The sequence below is a fragment of the Halichoeres trimaculatus genome, unplaced genomic scaffold (assembly GCF_033239565.1).
Source record: "Halichoeres trimaculatus isolate MK-OKI-2021-1 unplaced genomic scaffold, fHalTri1.1 fHalTri1_scaffold_19, whole genome shotgun sequence".
NCBI classification, from domain to species: domain Eukaryota; kingdom Metazoa; phylum Chordata; class Actinopteri; order Labriformes; family Labridae; genus Halichoeres; species Halichoeres trimaculatus.
This window is the reverse complement of record NW_027437197.1, coordinates 10183907-10203529: the sequence shown is the minus strand read 5'-3', so window position 1 is coordinate 10203529 and position 19623 is coordinate 10183907. Positions and strand designations below refer to the sequence as shown.

General features: G+C 39.1%; 1 protein-coding gene across 1 annotated transcript in view; it reads right to left on the bottom strand.

Annotated features, from left to right (window-relative positions):
• Positions 1-64: 64 nt before the first annotated feature.
• Positions 65-19623, bottom strand: part of tfpia (tissue factor pathway inhibitor a) — a 36830-nt gene continuing 17271 nt past the window's right edge. Inside the window, exons 2-7 of the mRNA XM_074694995.1 lie at positions 14936-15136; positions 5662-5838; positions 4822-4893; positions 3738-3797; positions 1993-2184; positions 65-1340 (exon numbers count right to left, since the gene is read on the bottom strand). Coding sequence (XP_074551096.1) covers positions 1276-1340; positions 1993-2184; positions 3738-3797; positions 4822-4893; positions 5662-5838; positions 14936-15136 — 767 coding nt within the window. The 3' untranslated portion in view covers positions 65-1275. The remainder of the gene's footprint in view (positions 1341-1992; positions 2185-3737; positions 3798-4821; positions 4894-5661; positions 5839-14935; positions 15137-19623) is intronic.

Here is a 19623-nt window from a genome sequence, read left to right as displayed (position 1 = left end):
ACACACACACAGACAGAAAACAGGGAATATTGTTAAACTTTATTCTATAAACTTTACAGTCCAATACATTCCACTCATAGTTATAAAACAAGAAAGGACAGCAACTACAATACTTTTCCCACAAACTCTTTCGTTACACAACACTGCCTCCCTGTGTCTCTCCTCCTTAACAGCATCCACAGGCCTGAAATGGTGATTTATAGAACTGCATAAAATTGATTAAAAAGGGTAAAAAATAGATGTATGTGTTTAATCTGACAGAAATAAAGCAGTCAGTGCCTTGTAAACATGGATTTATAGCTCTGAGGACAGGGTCATCCTGATTAATGTGTTCACTTTTGAACACTCTGAATATTGTTGTCATTGATCCTGGGATGGAGATTGTGTTTTTAATCTGCTAATGCTGCTTACACTGATAGATAAATGTGGGGCTACAACGGGAAATCAACAGTTATGGTATGTACATAAGAAATAAGCTAAAAGAGCTTTGGTCTAATTATTTAATGCAAACCTTTAGTGGGGGTGGCCAACCTGCGGCTCACGAGCCACATGCAGCTCTTTGCCTCACGGTGTGCGGCTCTTTGATCCATTTATTATTGTTTTTATGAGCAGTGGTGTACCAATCAATCCGGGTGATGAGATTGATACTTAAGTTTCAGTTTCTTTTCTCGACTTGCACATGTGCTCATAGCTACCTAGATAGATAGATGGATGGAACTTTGTCTCTTCTGCAGTAAAAACAGAAACTTCTCTTAGACACGGCTCCAAGTACGAATTGAAGCACGCATACAAACGCAACAAATGTCACTTCAAAATTTGGTAGTTTATTGATTTTCATCTTATGTCCTTTTGTTTATGTGCGAGGGGAAGTGTGTTTTTGATGTGGCTCTTTGTAGTACCACAGTAATTTTTGTGGCTCTTGGTCTGAGACTGGTTGGCCACCCCTGCTTTACAGCATTTTGGTGTTGCTCACATGGAAATATCATTGGTCAAATTAGAAAATCCTGAGCTCAAATCAGAAGATAAACCAATATCTATTATACAACAGCAAAGATAAACAGATCATTTTTTAAAGATGTTTTCATCAGCCTAACAATTTGTTATTTGTCATTAAGATATTAATATGTTTGGCTGATAATGATACTTTTGGTCATAAAAAGTCTAACAGACTTGACTGCAATGTTTTATACATATACTGCATTGCCAATGACAGATTTAAGAAAAGCTACAAAGTATGGACATAAATACATGTGGCTTTGTGCCAGTTCAGAGTGTTCAGGGTGTGCGCTGAATGATATCCAGGTTCTTCTTCCTTATCCTGATCATCTTCATGCCATGAGCTGCAACAGAATCAGAAAGCCAGATTACTTTATTTTACTGTATGTCTATGAAAGAGGACAAATGCAATGGTAATGATGAATGGATTAAATGAACAAACTAGAAAAGCACTCAGAGCACAGACCTCCGCCAAGCATATTGCGAATCTCATGCAATACTTAAGTCCTATTTTAATGTTATACTCCCTTTCAGCAGACTGTCTGCTAAAATTTGGAATTAGTTGCAGGTCTGTACCATAATTTGTTACCTGACAGTACTGAAAATTTTGACGACCCAGCACATATTTCATATTGCGGATCTCAGTATCCAGAATATTGGCAGGATCTGGATTGTATTTTAACATCTGTCAGAAATTATGGTCACCTTGTCTTGTATTCTTTTGCAAAGCAAGCCGACCATTTATCGTAGAGTTATATACACATATGGTGAAAATGGCCCTACTTCACAATGATAAAGAATCCTTCAAAAAATTCCAGGATCCAGATGGTGATCCAGATCACCTCAAAGATTTAATCTCTTCTTTCTTATCCCGTTTTGAAAATTTCCTGGAAACTTCATCAAGATCCGTCAATTACTTTTTGAGTTAAGTTGGTCACAGACAAACAAACAAACTCTCCCAAAAACATAACCCCCTTGGCGGAGGTAATAACATACTCTTTCTGCGACGAGCACACTTGTGAGAGCATTCTCTGCGACTTCTGAAGTTGTTCTCGTTTCCACCACAGCCGCTGTAGCGAAACATGTGACACCGCCGGGTGGCAGGGTTGTATGCAAACCTCTTCTCTGCACCGTCACAGTTTCCCCTCTCCAAGGGCCTGGAGCACGGGTGTGTGGGCTGTGTTATGTCTGTAACAATAGAAATGACTGTCAAAGGTGGGATGCAAGCAATAATTACACAGATAATTGAGGTCAAAAAAGGTCTGAACGAGGCAGGGACAACATTTTTGAATGGATTATTTGCCACTGGGTTGTTGGTGATTATCTACAGTATTGATGTGGATTCGAAACCTTTGGAAGCACACAGTTCAGTGAAAGCATGGAACTGATAAAAATTTTAAAAAAAATCTCTTCTCTGAAGTGAAAGTTTCTGAATCAATGTACAAAATTTCAGGGAAGTATTTCTAAAACAAAAAGCTCATTTTGTTGTACTGCAGCATGTTGCATCTCAATAATGCAATAGGTGTAAAACCACTAGGTAACCACAAGATGTCAGTCTTCAATTTTAGCATTTCTGTACAGCTCTTGTGGCACTACATTCATACATGATACAATGGTTCACCCTTACATCAATTCTGATCAGTCCCAACTTCTGTGCGATTAGAAACCAAATGCACAATTTCAGGTTTAGAAAAAAATGCACACACCACCTGATAGGCATTACTATCACACATGATCCTCCATAACTGCCCAATTCAAAGTCTAGGTAATACATAGTGGAATTTTATGCTAGTGCTTTTCCTGTAAGATTATATATATATATATATATATATATATATATTTTGTTTTTAAGGAGAAGGAGGAAATTTCAGCTAAAAGAGGGGAAACCAATTGAGGCTAACTCACGTGGTTTCCTTCTCTCTGTATTTCTGACAACCCGAAATAGAATCTTGAAATTATACCTCCATGAATGAGTTAAAAGGGAAGCAGACAAGGCTGCCTGTGCTTCACTGCTGCAGGACATGGTAGAGCCTTGAAAAGTGACAATGTGATGTATGCTCCCTCTGTCCCAATACACAGAGAAATAGTAAGAATGTGGGCTGTGGGAGGAAGACTCTGTTATAAACTACATTAGTTTATTAGATTACATTAGTAATTGTCATAAAACATGGTTTAATAAAAAGCAGGATCTGCATACATCTTGATTTATCCATATGTCAGCCTCCAGCTAAGTCTGGTTGCTCCTCTGAGGAGAAGATGATTGATTTGATGATGCATGTGCTTTCTACAATGAATAAACATGGCATGCTCTGCTTTTGGCCTTCTGCCTTTCAGTCTTTGCTTTATTAATTGAGGCAACAGAAGGAGATTTAGTTTCATCTTGAAAGAAAAAAAAATGCCACAATTTATTTTCTTTCCTGATCAAGGTTACTGAACTACAAGAATTTAATCAGGAACACAGTTGGCGATTCTTTGATGTCATTCACTTGAAAAAAGGCTTATTGTTAAGGGCATTTAAACAGAATGCAAAGCAGTATCTCCTCGCTTCATGAACCCCAGGAAATTCAGGCTTATTCTTGCCCACTTTTGTCACTACTGACTATGTGTGCAGTCACATCACATCTAAAAGTGTGTTAAATATTGTCTGATCTCTTTTGTCTGAGTGAACATTTGCATGTAAATGTAATTTCTTTGTCAGTAAGATTCTGCACATTGCACCTTTGAGATTACTGCCATCTTACCTTTTACCTCCTTATTCGTGTCGTTCATTTGCACCAGAGCTTCAATAGCAGGCATCTCCTCTGAGAAACACAGAATTTAAGGGAGCAGTCATTTTACAAATAAATAAAATAACATTGATGTTTTGTGTTCACTGCTTGTTAATGGCCAAAAATGAAAGAAAGCCTTTACAGTATGCAATGTAATGTACTGAGCACTGAGTTAATGACTGAGAAGCAGGATTATTAGGCCTTATCTTATCTGGTCTGTAGTCTCCCTCTTGCTGTTGTATGTTATAACAGACATTTAAATAAACAACCTAATAGCTTTTACAGCCTGCCTCAAGTGGACACTCAAGGAACTGCATTTTTCTCCTTAACCCTTAAAGCCCTGGCGTCTTTTCTGGGTTTCTGCTAGAAAAATGAAAACCCAAAATTGAAAGGAGTATATCTCTGCATCTACAAGGTCTACTTGAATCATTCTGGTGTCGTAATAAAGGGAATACTTGCAAAATTGTTCAGTGGTGTCAGTATTGGTATTTATGTTACTGGCCCAGAGTAATAACACAAGTATTACCGAAACAAACAGAATGTTTCGAAGAGTTCTGGCTTGATGACATTTCTTTTGTTTAATCTGATGTGCAGTATGACTCTATTTGCGAGTGCTTTGTTTCATACGTTTTGCAGTGGGGCAACCTCTAAGTCCCCCAACAGGGGAACCTCAAGGTTTAAAGCTTTAACACCAGATGTTGCTGATTGCCTTTAACTAGTGAGGTCTCCTATTGCTGACGATGTGGAAAAGTGCATGTTTCAATCCTCGATGAATTCACTTCTAAAACCAAGATGCTACATCCACTTTCTGTACAAATCATAGCAGGGAAATGAAAAGATGTCTCATTTCCACTCAAAAAGTTGTAAAAATCCTTGAGAATGGCTTCAGATTTTGTCCAAAGCATTATGACCTAAACCCTATATTACATGTAAATGTAACACTGAGTTTTAAGAAGTTTACTGACTAAACAAACACAACTTGTTGAAAAGAGTTGGATTATACAGTTTCCTCCACCAAAGGTCTGATGATCGGAGAGCGTTTTACACGTAGTCTTACTTGGTACAATGGTTGGTTGCGCCACTGAGACTCTTTTGGCAGAGTGAGACTGGACCTCTGGGGCTGTGGTAGCTGTGGGAAAAAAAAGAGTCACAGATTGATCGGTGTATATTTAGAACAGATCTCATTAAATCCCTGTGATCTATCATAATTAAAGTAACTTTAATATCATTGGTATCAGACTACAGAGATTGCTGGTGTAAAAACAGATATAATCTACTAATGAAAGCAGACAGAGTCATCCATCTGAAGGTTGTTATCTATAGAAGACGATTCATGCGAAGCTTTTTACGATTGATTTTCACTACCACCTGAGCGGTGGGCAAAACTGTTCACAGCTGAGCGACTCCGCCTCATTTTCTTTGACAATTTCAGTATCTAAATGACTTCTAAGTCGCAGCTAACTCTGGCATAATTGGGTGTGCTTTGGTCAGTTTGAAGTGATTTAAATGCTAAATCATGGAGGGATGTGATTTCATGGTCAGCTAAAATTAATCAGAAAGCTAATTTTCCCCAGGTGGAACTATTTTGATTATGTCACTGCACTGAAATGAGTTTTCACTTGTTGTGCAGGGACTGTAATCATCTTTGCACCTGACCCTCAGGTAGTAAATAAATGAGACTGTATGGCTTGAAGTTAAACGCAGGAAGAGTAATTAAACATTTTTGGGCTTATTCAAGCGTTCAAAGACTGGGAAAGCTTTTCCATATACAAACATGAAGAGTCAAGACATCTTTGAGAATTTGCAGCTAGTTGTTTTGAATAACATCAAACAGTGTTTTTTTTTCTCTTTACAGCTCATTGTGTCCTCGTAAAGAGAAAAGTAAAATCCAGCTCACCCGGATTCTGGCACTTTTCCTGGCACTCTGACATGCGGCGGAAGTTGTTTGCATTGCCAAAGCAGCCACCGTAGTAGAAATGCTTGCATGTCTGGCTCTTGGTGTCGAAGAAGTAACGTGTAGCCAGCCCTCGACAGGGACCAGGAGCCTCAGGTAGGTGACATGGATTCTTGTCATCTAAAAAAAAAAAATAAGGACAGCAAACAGACTGTGAGAAGGTACTTCGAGTTTTTTAAAAATTCAAACAGATGTCTTATTTAAAAACATCTCACAAACTTTTTATCACCCCTCTTGCTAAGTCGTGAGGAAAAAGTTTTTTTTTTTTTTTTTTTTCTTTTTTAGAAATTCTGAATTCAATCTTTGAAAATGTCATTTTCTTGGAAACATGCTGAATTTGTAAGGCTCATAAAGCATCACTTTCATATCTACCACTTTATCTCCAATAAAAAAGTGAAAAAAACAAAACAGAGGAAAAATGATGGACTTTACCACCCCAACAAAGTTTCAGTTTTGCTGTGATTGAATTGGATCATTCATCGTTTTTCAAAGTAACTTGAACTGGTTACTTTCTACATTTTTTAAATTCATGATCCCTGAATAGGTGCAATTCTAATGGTTTGCCACATTCTTTACATTGATTCGACACAGAAGCACCTCATCACAACAGAGTTTCAACTTTCCACCATTAGAGAATAATCAACTACCTTGGCTGGAAAAGAAAACCTTACAAAACAGGAACAATGCAAACACTTTAATAAAGACGTATGAAGGGATGATATAGCTGTTCAAAGCCTGTACAGTGCACCATATGAGGTCAAACCATAACACTGCAGTCACCGGCCACTTGGTCACAGCCAGCCCACTGCCTGTCACCAACAGAGCTGTGACTTTTTCTCTCCTGTCAGGTTTCAGATTCTCTCTCGGGGAAAAAGTCAACCCTTCCAGCAAAAATGTCCTAATTTCCTCAGCTTGTTCCCAGTCATCCACATCACACCCTCTGAAATGTTCTCCTTCTCAGCTTTCGCCTCTTTGCCGCTTCTTACCTCAGCTCGTACTTTCCATGTTTCACTTCTTACTGGTTGTTGCATTTATTATAACCCTGAAGTCTCTGAGTATAGGGATCGGAGCTCTTAGTTTGATGTTCCTCCATCTGCATCTTTCATTATGTATGGTTACAGTAACATTGTGTAATAGCACTCCTCCTCCTGCATTTCTACCTTTTCTTGATGGCACTTCCTGTGATAAGGTAATCCAATATTTATGCTTGAAAGGAAAATCAAAGACAGATGATTTTCTATTTTTTATCTGAAATTTTATCTCTAAATGTAATCACCTTTGCAGCCTTGAAACACTCTCTTAAAACAGCAGAGAGGATGTCGAAGGATGTCAAGAACTCTGCTGTTTCTGTTACTAAGCTATTACAGATTACTGAAAGATTCAGTGGATAGACAGGCTCATGCTTGATTTGTCTCAGTAACAATCTCAACCACAGTGTGAAATCTATTGTTTCCAGTGATGTGGGTTTGTTTTCAAGACTTCACTTTCAACTGAGACAGGTGCAGCCTGATGGGCCGTAGACAGGATGATCAACAACAACAGAGAGTGTCCAGCCTTAACAGGTGTAATGGGGGGTATGGTCTCCCACACAGATGGATGATGGTTTCTTTGTCAAAAAATATGGTAGTTCTGAGCTCCTGGAGCCTTTGTCCTACAGTGTGGAGTGTATGACGTACACATAAGACTCATTCACCAAGTACAACTGCCAGACTGCTGAGACTGATTCCACTCCAGGTTTGTCTTCATTTGATTGTATAATGTTTGTTTTCTCCATGTATTTTTATCACCTCTTTGTTACATCTAAACCATAGACTGTATAAAACATGGACGTAGTCACCCCGATGTCACCCATCTGTTTCTGAAACAGTAAATGAAGCACATCAGCTATAGCAACCACATTGGTAGTGGCAAGGGCTTTGCGTGTATATATATATATATATATATATATATATATATATATATATATATATATATATATATATATATATATATATATATATATATAGAGAGAGAGAGAGAGAGAGAGAGAGAGAGAGAGAGAGAGAGAGAGAGAGAGAGAGAGAGAGAAAGAGAGAGAGAGAGAGAGAGAGATGTGTGTGTGTGTGTGTGTGTGTGTGTGTGTGTGTGTGTGTGTGTGTGTGTGTGTGTGTGTGTGTGTGAAACACAAGTCCTCACATACTTGTTAAAAAAAAAGAAAAACAGAAGGCCACTTCTGTCATTTCATACTCACATACGATGAGATTTGCTGTCTCTGTTACAACAAATGTTACTGTTAAATGTGTTTGATTCATTCCAGAAACTCATTGGAAAATTTAGAATTGGGATAGATAGATAGATAGATAGATAGATAGATAGATAGATAGATAGATAGATAGATAGATAGATAGATAGATAGATAGATAGATTGATAGATAGATTGACAGATAGATTGACAGATAGATTGACAGATTGACAGATAGATAGATCGATTGACAGATAGATAGATAGATTGACAGATAAGACAGATGCCATCATCACAAAAGCAAAGTAAGTTTCCTGTTTTCTGTGTTCATACTTCTCACATTGGCTCTTTTCAGTTAAGCATAGTTTGTGTTCACTACTATGATGAACATTTTTTATAGGGCCATCTGTTGATCTTTTCTCTGTCCCTAATGCTAATTTCAAGAGACAGTGCAAGAAAGAAATATGAACTTAATGATAAATTCACTAATTGAGTGCTCGGGAAATCGTAAGAGCCACAGTGGTCATGTTTTACAGGTCCGTATTAACAGTAAGCATCGCCCACATAGTTGCTCATTTTTGTAAACTCGCCAAAACCTGTTGCAGCCCAGGGATGAGAAGCCATTTTTCTGTTGTTGTGACACCCAGATGGTGGCTGAGAGTTTTAAAAATCATGATGGGTCAAAGAAATAGCAGGAAAAGAAGAAATGTCTGGTCCCAATGCAAAGGTCAACAGCACATTGCAGGCAGAGAATGATGGAAAAATACAGACTAGATAGAGCTGTGGGTGTTATTAAAGACATCTTTATGGAACATCAGTTATTGCCACAAAAAGGCCAAGATCTGTTATCTGTTTCTTGGATCTCTGAGAAATCTTGACAGGAAAACTGTTTTCTCAAAAGCAAGTCAGCCAACACAGGGAAAGTCAAAGCTCTCACATTGTTGCCAACTCACGTAGGATTAAAAATAAATAAATTAACAAAACTGCTGTGAAAAACAGCTTCACTAAGAAATTATAAAGACATTACCCAACGCAGGTGTGCCACTTGAAAACACAACAGGAACAATTCATTCTGTCTCCAGTGGGGAATCAGAGAGAAGCACTGCGGTTTTAACACCTGTGTGCTCGTGATGTGTGGCAACAGCTTCCTTTGCTAACGGGGAATGAAGCCAGAGACCAAAAATGAATTTTTCTGCAACAGTCATAAATAAATAACACATCTACATGAATCACTCAAGTTTTGTAAAGTGGGACTCAAAACAAACTCATCTTTTTGCAAAAAATCTTTAAAACTTTTATCTTTATTCAAACAACTGGGTTGTGAGTCACCTTGGATCATCCCTACTCCTGCCCTCTGTCTAACAAAACACTCTTTGACCTTCATTCTGCTAACGACCTCCAAAGACTTGTTCACTCCAGACGTGCTACACTCTGTTTGGTTTATCTGTTAAGTCTTTGAGTAACCACAATCTACTGAAAGGTGAGCATGATTAAACAGTTACTATTACAACACCTGAATGTATTTAAAAAGGTGACTTTGACTATAAAGTGTAGGCTTATACAAGTGTCAAAGGGTAGTCTGGGACTCTCTCTACACCAGTGCATCAATGAATTATTCAGCAACACACTTCTATATCAGAGCAGTGAAGGTGGAGAAGGTGATCTGCGTTTTTTAAGGAGAGTAATTGGTCAATTGTTTTCGAGAGCTGAAATCATACAGTGCATTGTTCCAGGGAGTTTTGGCTGCTCTCCAGTAAATAAGTCAATATTTCAACTGGACAGACTTCACCATTGAAGATTGCCTCAGATGACTGACTATGCTACAAAACAACACGTTTTACTTTCAGTTTTATACCCTGAGATGAGATTTCAAGACCATGACAAGTGCATTCTTGAAAACAGACTACATTTCTTCTCCACTTTACATCACCAATAACTCTCTCTTATCCTTTTTCCTCATCATTTTCCACTGAATTTTAACACACTTTGAAAAAACTTTGTTGGTTTTCCTCTCAAAGTGCTGACATCCCCTTGGCTGGTGGAGGAGAAAGACAACTTATATGAGACAAAATTTAAATTTTGGCTTAATAAATGAACTCAACCGTAAAAATAAATGTAGCCACTGGATGGAGACAGAAGTAATCCATTTACTGAGACTGAAACTAATCTGAGGAGTTCAATCATCAGAAACTTTGATCACTACGCCATATATTCCAAAATTTTCCTCTCTCACCCCTGGTGGGTGCTTTGGAGCTCTGTTTACAAGCAATGATGGGACCCTTACGTAACTTAACTCCAAATTTCATTTAATGAGTGGGAGTTCCTGCAAAATGGTCAGCAGCTGTTTGTTCTATGGTTTGAATAATACAACTGTGAAACTCATTTTGGATTCACTGTTTTCAAAACAAAAACAAAAATGCACACATTTTTATTGTACATTTATTAGCTGTGAAATGAATAATCTGGGAATTTCTGTTGTTCATCATTATCATTTATATTGATTTATCTTCCTTGTGCATTACGTCAAAGGAAAATGAACTGGAAGAGGTTGTGAAGGTCAGTTCTTAAAGGTCCCATATTATGCTCATTTTCTGCAGTTTGATATGGATCATTGATGTCTTCATGAAATAGTAGTTACATGTTCTGGTCCAAAAAGCCAATAAATCAAGCACAGCAGCATTGTTTCCAGGATCTCATAGCCCCTCTGTTCAGAATGGTCTGATTTAGTGGGCGTGACCTTCATATGTGAATGAGCCACCGCTGATACCGCCCCGCTCTTCAGCGTCACTGAGAGCGGCGCCACAAGCTCCGAGTGCACAATGTTTAGAAAACAGCGAAGCTTGTTTACCATAACATTACAGGCTAAAACAACAGGCTAAAGTTAGCATCCTGAAGCTAACACAGAGACAGGAGGGACACTGAGGATAAGCTCTTACATCTGCTCAACAGCACACAGCATTTAAAATACTCACATTTCCAGGGTCTGAGGTTTGTTGGTGTATGGTTGGTAATGCCTTGACTCAGGACCAGTCTATTTGCTAGCCCTCTGTTGTACTGTCAAAAGTTGGAAAAGCAGTCAGCCATGAAGTGACTAGCACACACATGCACAGTTTTACTGAGTGTAGCTGGCACATTTCCTTGATAAATGAACTCTAGCCACTTAGTCTTGTCTTTTTTCCGAGATGGGAAGCTTGTGCATGGAACTATGTAGCTTTTTACAGCCAAAAACAAAGCAGTGATGGCTCTTCAACTTTGGCATTCTCCTCCCCGCTGCTGGAGGGGAGTGGAGGGGGTTCGGGGGTATCTGCTCCGATGGACCAATCAGGTCAGACTTGCTACTGATTGGTCAAAAAAGGGAATAGCTGATGTCAAATCCCCAGAATCAGCTAGTAATAGGTTAGGATTTACATTCACAAGAACTACTTAGTACAGGTTTTGTCATTAAATATCACATTTTGTGGGCTGGGAGAAAAGACCCAAAAATTTCACTAAAATACTTAAGAAAGTGATTTTTGCATACTATAGAGCTGATAATACTGTTAGATTATTGACTTTGATAGCCATTGACCAAAGCACTGATGATAACTTAGTCTGAAATACCACATTGAGCCTGGCAAAAGAAGTTTGTGCTATTTGCTCTCCTCTCTCTTTAGCAGAAGCCAGAGACAGACAAGAGGTGGCTGTCACAAAGTAACACAGTGTCTGTCTGTGACCTCTTCTGGCAGAGCGTAAAAAGGGACATCAGACTCAAAGAAAAGTCTGGGACACAAAAGTTATGACTCATTCAGTTTCAGTAAAACATCAGGGTAGCAAAGTCTCTCAGACAGTAAGCCACACTGTTTCCTACATTGGTTTGTGACCTCAAAGAACATTGCTGTTAGGTTGTCTACGGTTGTGTCATCACGTGAAGGAGACACGGGGAGAAACATCTAACAGATTGGTGGGAAATACCAAGTAAGAGCACGACAACCAGCAGTTTCTGCCGTGTGTCCTTTTTCTGGGGAATTAAAATGTCACTGATTAAATCAGCCCTGCTGCAAAAGATATGTTCTTTTTGTAAGTGAGAAATGTGGTGACATTTTTAAATGTCCATAGCTGTTAAATTAAAATCCTCTTCAAAATGTAAAGGTTATCTGTTTTAGTGTGTAGGCACTGATTCATAGAGCTAGATAGATATTAAGAAAGGATAAACAGATGACTTAATTTATGTTTTTATATCAGAGAGAAGAAATAGGGTCCCTTTCTTTTGGGGAGTTCACTGTAGATATTTAGCCAAAAATATCAAATAAAAATAATGTCATCAAAATATTTAATACTGCAGTACTTTTCAGCAACGCCCACTTAAATGAAACAATATCAATCATTTGTAAGTTTTGTAAATAAAATAAAGACAAAGAGTGTCAAGATATAAAAACAACCTTCTGCTCCGACATATTTAAAGGCCCATTTGTGTCCTATTAAGATGCACATCACAATAATGTGTCGAGCAGACAGAAAGAGAGCAAAGGAGAGGCGAGCTGTCATGTGGTCCCTATTTTTTTGTGATTTATAACTTTTGCTCTGCTGATGGGGAGCTTCAGCGCTGCTTATTAAATAAAACTTAAAGGAAACGTCAGTTAGGAAATCAGAGTATCAGAAAATCATTGTTTCTTGAAAGATTTTTCAAAATGAGTTTTAGCTTTGTTTATTCTTTTTAAAAATTAAGACTTGAGATGTCCCTTCAAATGTCATGGTAAACATGCAGGATTTTATCTTGCTTTGTTACAGAAGTTTCTTTTTCTTGTTCTTTTTTACTAAAAAATGCCTTATTACAGCACTGCTTAAATATGTAAAACTGTACTTGAATAATTAAAAGTCCCCTGTGGATCAGTTGGAGCTGGACCCCTCCATGGTCCTTGAAGTGTAGATCTGCACAGATCTGCACTTCAAGGACCAACTTATGTACACTGCAAAAGGAACTAAAAAATGGATGCATCCATTGCATATGACAGTGCCTTCAGGATGCAAATTCATTTATGATCTTCTTGTCTCACTGCATAATGTATCCCATGGCATGCAATAAAGAGGTGAAGGTTATTCTTTGCCGGTGGGAGATAGCACTTTGTCACTGCACAGAATAACAAGACGTATACTTTAGATGCACTGATGGATGTGTTATGGTTTTACATGTGAGGGCATATTTCATGTTGAGCTGAGAATTAGTGATGTATTGTTTTCCTGTTTCAGATGACAGATCCCATTACACACTCTGTGCAGCTGTTAAACAGAAAGTGAGGTGCTTTTCAACCATTCTCATGTTTCCTTTAGTTCCCATTTATATCTGTGCACCACTCAACTCGCCTCAAGAGCTTTTAAAGTGAAAACAGCTGCTCTTACTCTGAATTAATACAAAACCAAGGGGTGAAAGGTCACACTGCTGAAGCTTTGATTGATTTTCAATGAGCAGCAGTTTTAGGATTCCTCTGAAATAAAGTAAAAAAAAAAAAAAAGCGAAGTGCATGGTGATGAGTGATACAATGTATGTCTGCTCTTAGGTAACAGAAAGCAGACATAACTCAATTTTCCACATGGACAGAGAGATGTTGCACCAACTGAACTGATTGTTTAGTCATCTGGGATCTAATTACTATTTGCAACACTGATAGTTACCAGAGAATATTTGAATGAAAGAAACATTTACAGTATTTCAATGCTTTTGTATTTGCCTTTTTATTACTTACTATTACTTAAAGGGCTTTTTTGCTTTTACCTTGAGAGGGCAGTGAAAGAGTGACAAACCACTCAAAGATAATGAGGAATGAGAAGAAGAGACTGGAGGTCAACATCAAACTCACTTTTTGCAGTACATTGTTTGTACTTTAACAATTCTCCATCTATGTTTTCACAAAAAAAAGTTGTAGACCATGAATGTTTTTTTCTCCTTTCATTTTTTTTTAAAATTGCATCTCCATATGTGTCAAAACCTGACCCTTTTCACTGATTAGCACCATGAAGACAGGTCATGATGATGAATTCTTAGTAAGTGTGGTTAGATGGAGAAACCCCTGGAAGCAAGTTCAGACAGGCACTACTTTCACATTTATGATGTGTCATTCTCAACATCACCTGATCAGGTATCCTCCAATCAGACAATCTCTTTCAACTGCAGGATCCACACATGCCACTGCTGCCCTTCACTTCCTCTTATGAATGGTAGAATATTTTATTACCATGGTTAATTTACAACAAAAGATCCAATTTGAAGTGATTCTGCTGGTGTGTGACTCTTTCCTGTGAAGAGGTTTCTTGTCTTATGTTCTAATTTCACTCATAATAGTTTCACTTTTTAGTTACACTACATCTCTCTTTCTGGTAGCTTCATTTTGGTTCAACTTTTTGCTGTGTAAAATTTTGGGTAGCTCTGAAAAACCCTGCTTCCCTAAGTCTGACGGCTGCCTCAGGGCCTCACACATCTGAATCTGTTAGGAGTTGTTTTGATTCACTTTAGATTTTGGATGTACGGCTCAGTCAATTTTATAGAATTTCAGAATTAACTTTGATTTCCAGTTGTTTGCAAACTGTTTGTCACCACCATCGATTGATTTGATTACTTCACTTTATCACCAGTTTAGTATGTGTAGCCAACGAATGATGAAACAGTGGCCTCCTCCCTTAAAAGTGCCATATTTTTCCATTAAGTAGACGCCTCAAGGAAAACAGTTGAGAATTAATGTGTTGGCAATGTTCCATTTTAGCTGCATAACAACAGAATGACTTTGTAATAGGATTTTATGCCCAAGGTGGCAATAAAGTCTAATGAGGAACAGCAGTCCTTGGAAACAAAACTTATCATTTGCTAGCAACAACAAAACAATGTTAAGTGGTAATGTATCTCTGTCCTGGGTGTTTTTTTCAGTTTCTACTTCTGCTGTTTACTTCAAGTGGATGTGTCAGGATGAATTTATTTGACATATTTATTAAAGTAGCTAAAGATGTTATCCAAAGGGTCAGACTTACCTGAGACAACGCACATCTCCTCACAGGCTTCCACAGTTTCAAAGTTGTTGGCATTTCCCCCACAGCCTCCATATTCAAACATCTCGCAGTGTCCGGTGTCAACATTAAAGAAGTATCTCTCCTTATTGGCTTTGCAGGGCCCGGGCTCATCCTTCATGGCGCACAGCTCGTTGAAGATACGGAGCTCAGTTGGCGCTCCATCTGCAGAGGTCGGAGAGAAAGACAAGTTTGAGTGCTTTGCTTCTTTTGGTATTTGTTGAAAAGGATTCTGTGAGTGTGTGTGAGGAGAAATTAGGTCACAGCATCAAACCCTAACCCCAGGCTTTGAGATAAGGTGAAGTTGCATGGCAATGTAATTTCCATAAGACTTCAGCGAATGGTTTGACAGCTCACTGTTTTGAGATCCTCTGCTGCAGAGGGAGACACTGAGAAGGATTTGTTTGCTGCAAAGCAAAGGGGACTTTCTGACCTCACAGAACCTTACCATGGAGAAGTTCACAATTTGAAATATTAAGTCAGGAAAGTCATACACTCTTTTTCATATTAAAAAGAAAAAGAATACAATATACAGCCTTTGTTTTTAGCCTACAGGTGTATTTTTTCTGTACTTGCACAGATGATAAGGCACCATCGGGGAGCTCCTAAATCCCTTAAGTACAAAAAAGCAGATACAGACAGGTGGCAACTGGCAGGAGAGAAAATGATTGAAAGAAGGGGAAAACTCACAGAATGCAGAGCACAGCAAGAGTTTCAACTGCTGTGGATAAAGAAGTGTTCTGCTAACACCTTTCACTCAAAAATGTCATAGTGGTCCATGGGCCTAAGCTCCAAAATATGACCATTACTTTGGCAGGTGCAGAAAACTAAGATATTATTAATGAAAACTCTCACATTCAGAGTTCATAAAGAAGTCGATTACTATTTTTTCATAAGGGAATCAAATTAAGTTCATTCTTTGCCTGCCAAACCCTTGAAATCCAAACTACTGGGTTCTTTATGCTGTCACATTTTTATTACACTGAGACTGTTCCACTTCTGATCCACCGTATTTGTGATGGAAAACACACCAAAGCTTATTGTTAAGGGCCAAGTTATTCCACAGCAGAATCAGCATCAGAGTATTATTCCTCTGCAGGACAAAGACAGTGCTTCCACCATATTCTGATAGAAAAATCAGTCCACAGCTGTGGACAATGCATTGGCTTCACATGAAGATTATGCCCCACTACTCTACTGTCGCATAAGCTTGCTCAGTCAGATCCAGGAAAAAGGTTGACATTTTTTCAGGTTCTTCTTTTCTACTGTTGCCTGTGTTAAATCACTATCTCAGTGTGCTGCTGGGGAATGGCTTCCTCTGCCCTAATCCCTGCTGTTTTTAGGTCAGGTCTCTGTTGTGACTGCCCGAAGCAGTGCAGTTACTTCAAAACCCACTGAGAAATGAGGGATCTCTGTTCATGGGAAAGCTGATGGCCGGGGCTGGAGTGGCTGTGTTTAAAAGTGTCCTCCTGCATGGTGTATGGAAATATTTAATAACTCTGTGTGATATCCCATTGAATGTTTTTAAAGTTCTACTTTCACAAAGTTTTCAAAATGTTAGCGCTGGTTGAGGAGTGGCATCATAGGGGACATGAAAGGGGCAATGTTTTAATGAGCTGGAAGTGACTTTGAACCTGGTCAGGTGAGTCATGCTAATGGTACCGCTCTAGATTTGGACCTGTCAATTGAGCTGTCATCTAATGACATTCATGCTCCCCAAAGGTAAAACTGACTGCATCCGGTGATTACGTGCCAGTTCATCACATGTCCCCAGCTGGAACAATTAATATACAACGGGTGTTTGTGTCTTTTATTGGAAACTGGTTGTAGAGTCAGTGTTTCTATTTCAAGTTAACTAAACATCTTTATCTTAAGTCTTTCACCCTAAACACTTTATCCAGCGCAGTTTTTTTTTTTTTTTTTTTTTTTAATTTGTTGAATTGAATGGCGATGGTGAGTAACGTTAGCTTGCTACTACTAGTGTGATGACTCAAGCAGCTATTTGTTGTGGTTGCTGGATTGATTGTGCAAACGAGCCCAATAGGGTGCAAAGTGAAGCAATCTGAGACCACTTTCTTTCTTGATCAATTTCAGCTCACTTGTTGTGACTCTTATCAGAGTAAGTGTGCTGTGTTCACATCCAAACAATCAGGGATGTTGCAGTTCATACAGCTTGATTTCAAATTAAATAGGAGCATGGTCATGCAGAGATACAGCGTTTCATTGTCTGTGTGATACTGAATAGTTTACGTATATGTGAGTGTTCTGACATCAACATCATCCTCTGAACATGAGGCTAATGTTTTACTGATACCGGCAACATGATACAGCTGCCAACAAGCTAATAAACTTGGGACCAGCACTTCTTTAACTCAGAGCACTGTTCTTTATAGTGATGTCGGCTTTTAGTGCAGCTGCACAAACCTGCTGGCATTGCAGCTTATAACAAACCACTACAGACTTCTGATTCTAGACTGCATTTATGCAAAAGGCCAAAGGCTGTTTTTTTTTTTTTTTACTTGCTATTGGGTGGTTTAATCATTCTTTAATTTCATTTCTGTTTCTGGTGTGGTCAGCTTGTAAAACAAATACTAAATTCTCCCTTTCAACAAAAGTTCAAAGTTCTTTAAAAGCACATGCCCTGGTGGGAACCACCCTGCCCTGTTTTATCAGCACAGCAGTCAACAAACAGCCCCTGTGCCAGGTGAGGTAATAAGAGCAACAGCTCAGCATTACCTCCACCTACCCTCCTTTTATTGCCGGGGATTGGGGATACCAATCAAATACATTCAGCCTCCTTTCCTTCCAGCCAATCTGTGGAGCTGCTATAGCCTGTGGGTGGCAGGGTGAGGGCAGCGGGTCGCTCCTGCAGAGACTTGTGGTATTTTTATTTATGTTCTTCCTGTCGTGTCTGATAAGCAGCAGAAGATTGGGTTGTCTAGCAGGGGAGAAATTACTGAGCGACACAGGCAATCTGAGTCTGCGACTAGAATCCAACCCTCCAAACATCCTTCATCGCTGAAGCCCTGAACAAAGTTTACTGAGAAATATTGACATGTTCAGATTGTTTTCCCTGTCTTTGGTTTTGATTGTCTCAAACTACCATAGCAACAAAGAGAATCTTCCCTTTCGGGAACTGAATGTACAGACATGTTGTTGATTGCTCTTATGCAAATCTGATAACTCTGCTCAATAAACCAAAAAAGCAATACCAAGGACAGAGACGAAGAGTTGCTCTCTGTATTGATTTGTCTTGGTCTTGACTGACAGACCTCTCATGTGTCCAGTATTTTACAGAGGCAGTAAGAGGCAGACAAATGCGGACAAAGAGAGCTAAATGGGAAGATTTCCTAACCAGAAGTGGTCCATGTGGAATAAACCTCCACACAAGCACACGTGTGAATGCTTGCTCGTGCAGAATGATTCATTCAAAATCAATCTTCAAAAAGCACACTCCAGCTGAAGGCACATGTTTCAAAAAAAGTACGCTTAAAACACAGACTGTCCAACAAAGGACACATTTAAAAAAAGCTGCTGCAGGAAGCACAGCCCATTACCCTGCAGAAAAAGATATGATATTTTTGTGGCTTACTACCCTGCTGTGTTAAATACTTGATTCTAGCTGATCATTATCCAAAAGCACATTGTGTTATTTTTTTAACAGCAAAGTGTTGCCAGGGGAAAACTTATCGCACAAGTTATATGAAATCAATCTGTGAAAGAGGTCTGATGGATTGAACATCTACCCCCAGACCTCTGGGGCCTCTGCAGCCAGCCTTAAGTGGACACTCAAGGAACTGCAGTTGTTAGCACTTCCTTTTTGGCTTCATAAATCAGGTCTGAAGTTTGGTGCTTGGACAAGAACCCCCTTCTATTTGCATGGGGGTCCTGCTTACTCTGTCAATGTTTAAACCACTGTAACTGTCATTGTCACTGCTGTTGTTGCCAGGCGCAACCCCAGTGTGGCTCTTCCTTGTCTACTTTTTTTTCCCCCCATCTCTTATTAGTTATTTATTTTTTTGCATTTGGAGTGAATCATTACTTTGTATGGTTCATTTGTTGGTCGTGGACACCAAACTGGTTTTGTCCTCAGTGATATTTTTACTATTTTTGCTCCTGTGTTTGTCTGGAGATCCTGCATGTAACTATGGCCGTATTGTTTACATGTGAAATCAGCTGTTAGCAACCTGTAGCATGTCAATGCTAACTGGTGCAAGGCCTGATGTTTTCCCACAAGATAAGGAGAAGGAGATGAGGATGACATGCTGGTACACAGGTGTGAGCTAAGAAGTGACGACATGGACCTGTCCTTCCATCCATCGTTATCGGGGACGTCAGATCTATCTAGCCGTGCTAACCCACCATCAGAAGGAATACCAGAAGGCATGGTAGGATCATGCTATTCACAGACATGACTAAAGGAGCTAACACCAGACACCAACGCCACATTGGAAGAACTTCACTCGCTGTGAGCAGACAGGATTACAGTAGACAGAGACTGAACAGACTGGACCCTGTGGAGGTGGAGGCTGGCTGACTAGAGAATGATGGACAAACTGTCATCATCTATCTCATTATCTATCTCACTTTTGTTTTCTTGATTGCTGCTGTGACTCCTCCTGAATTTCCCCTCGGGGATAAGTAAAGTATCT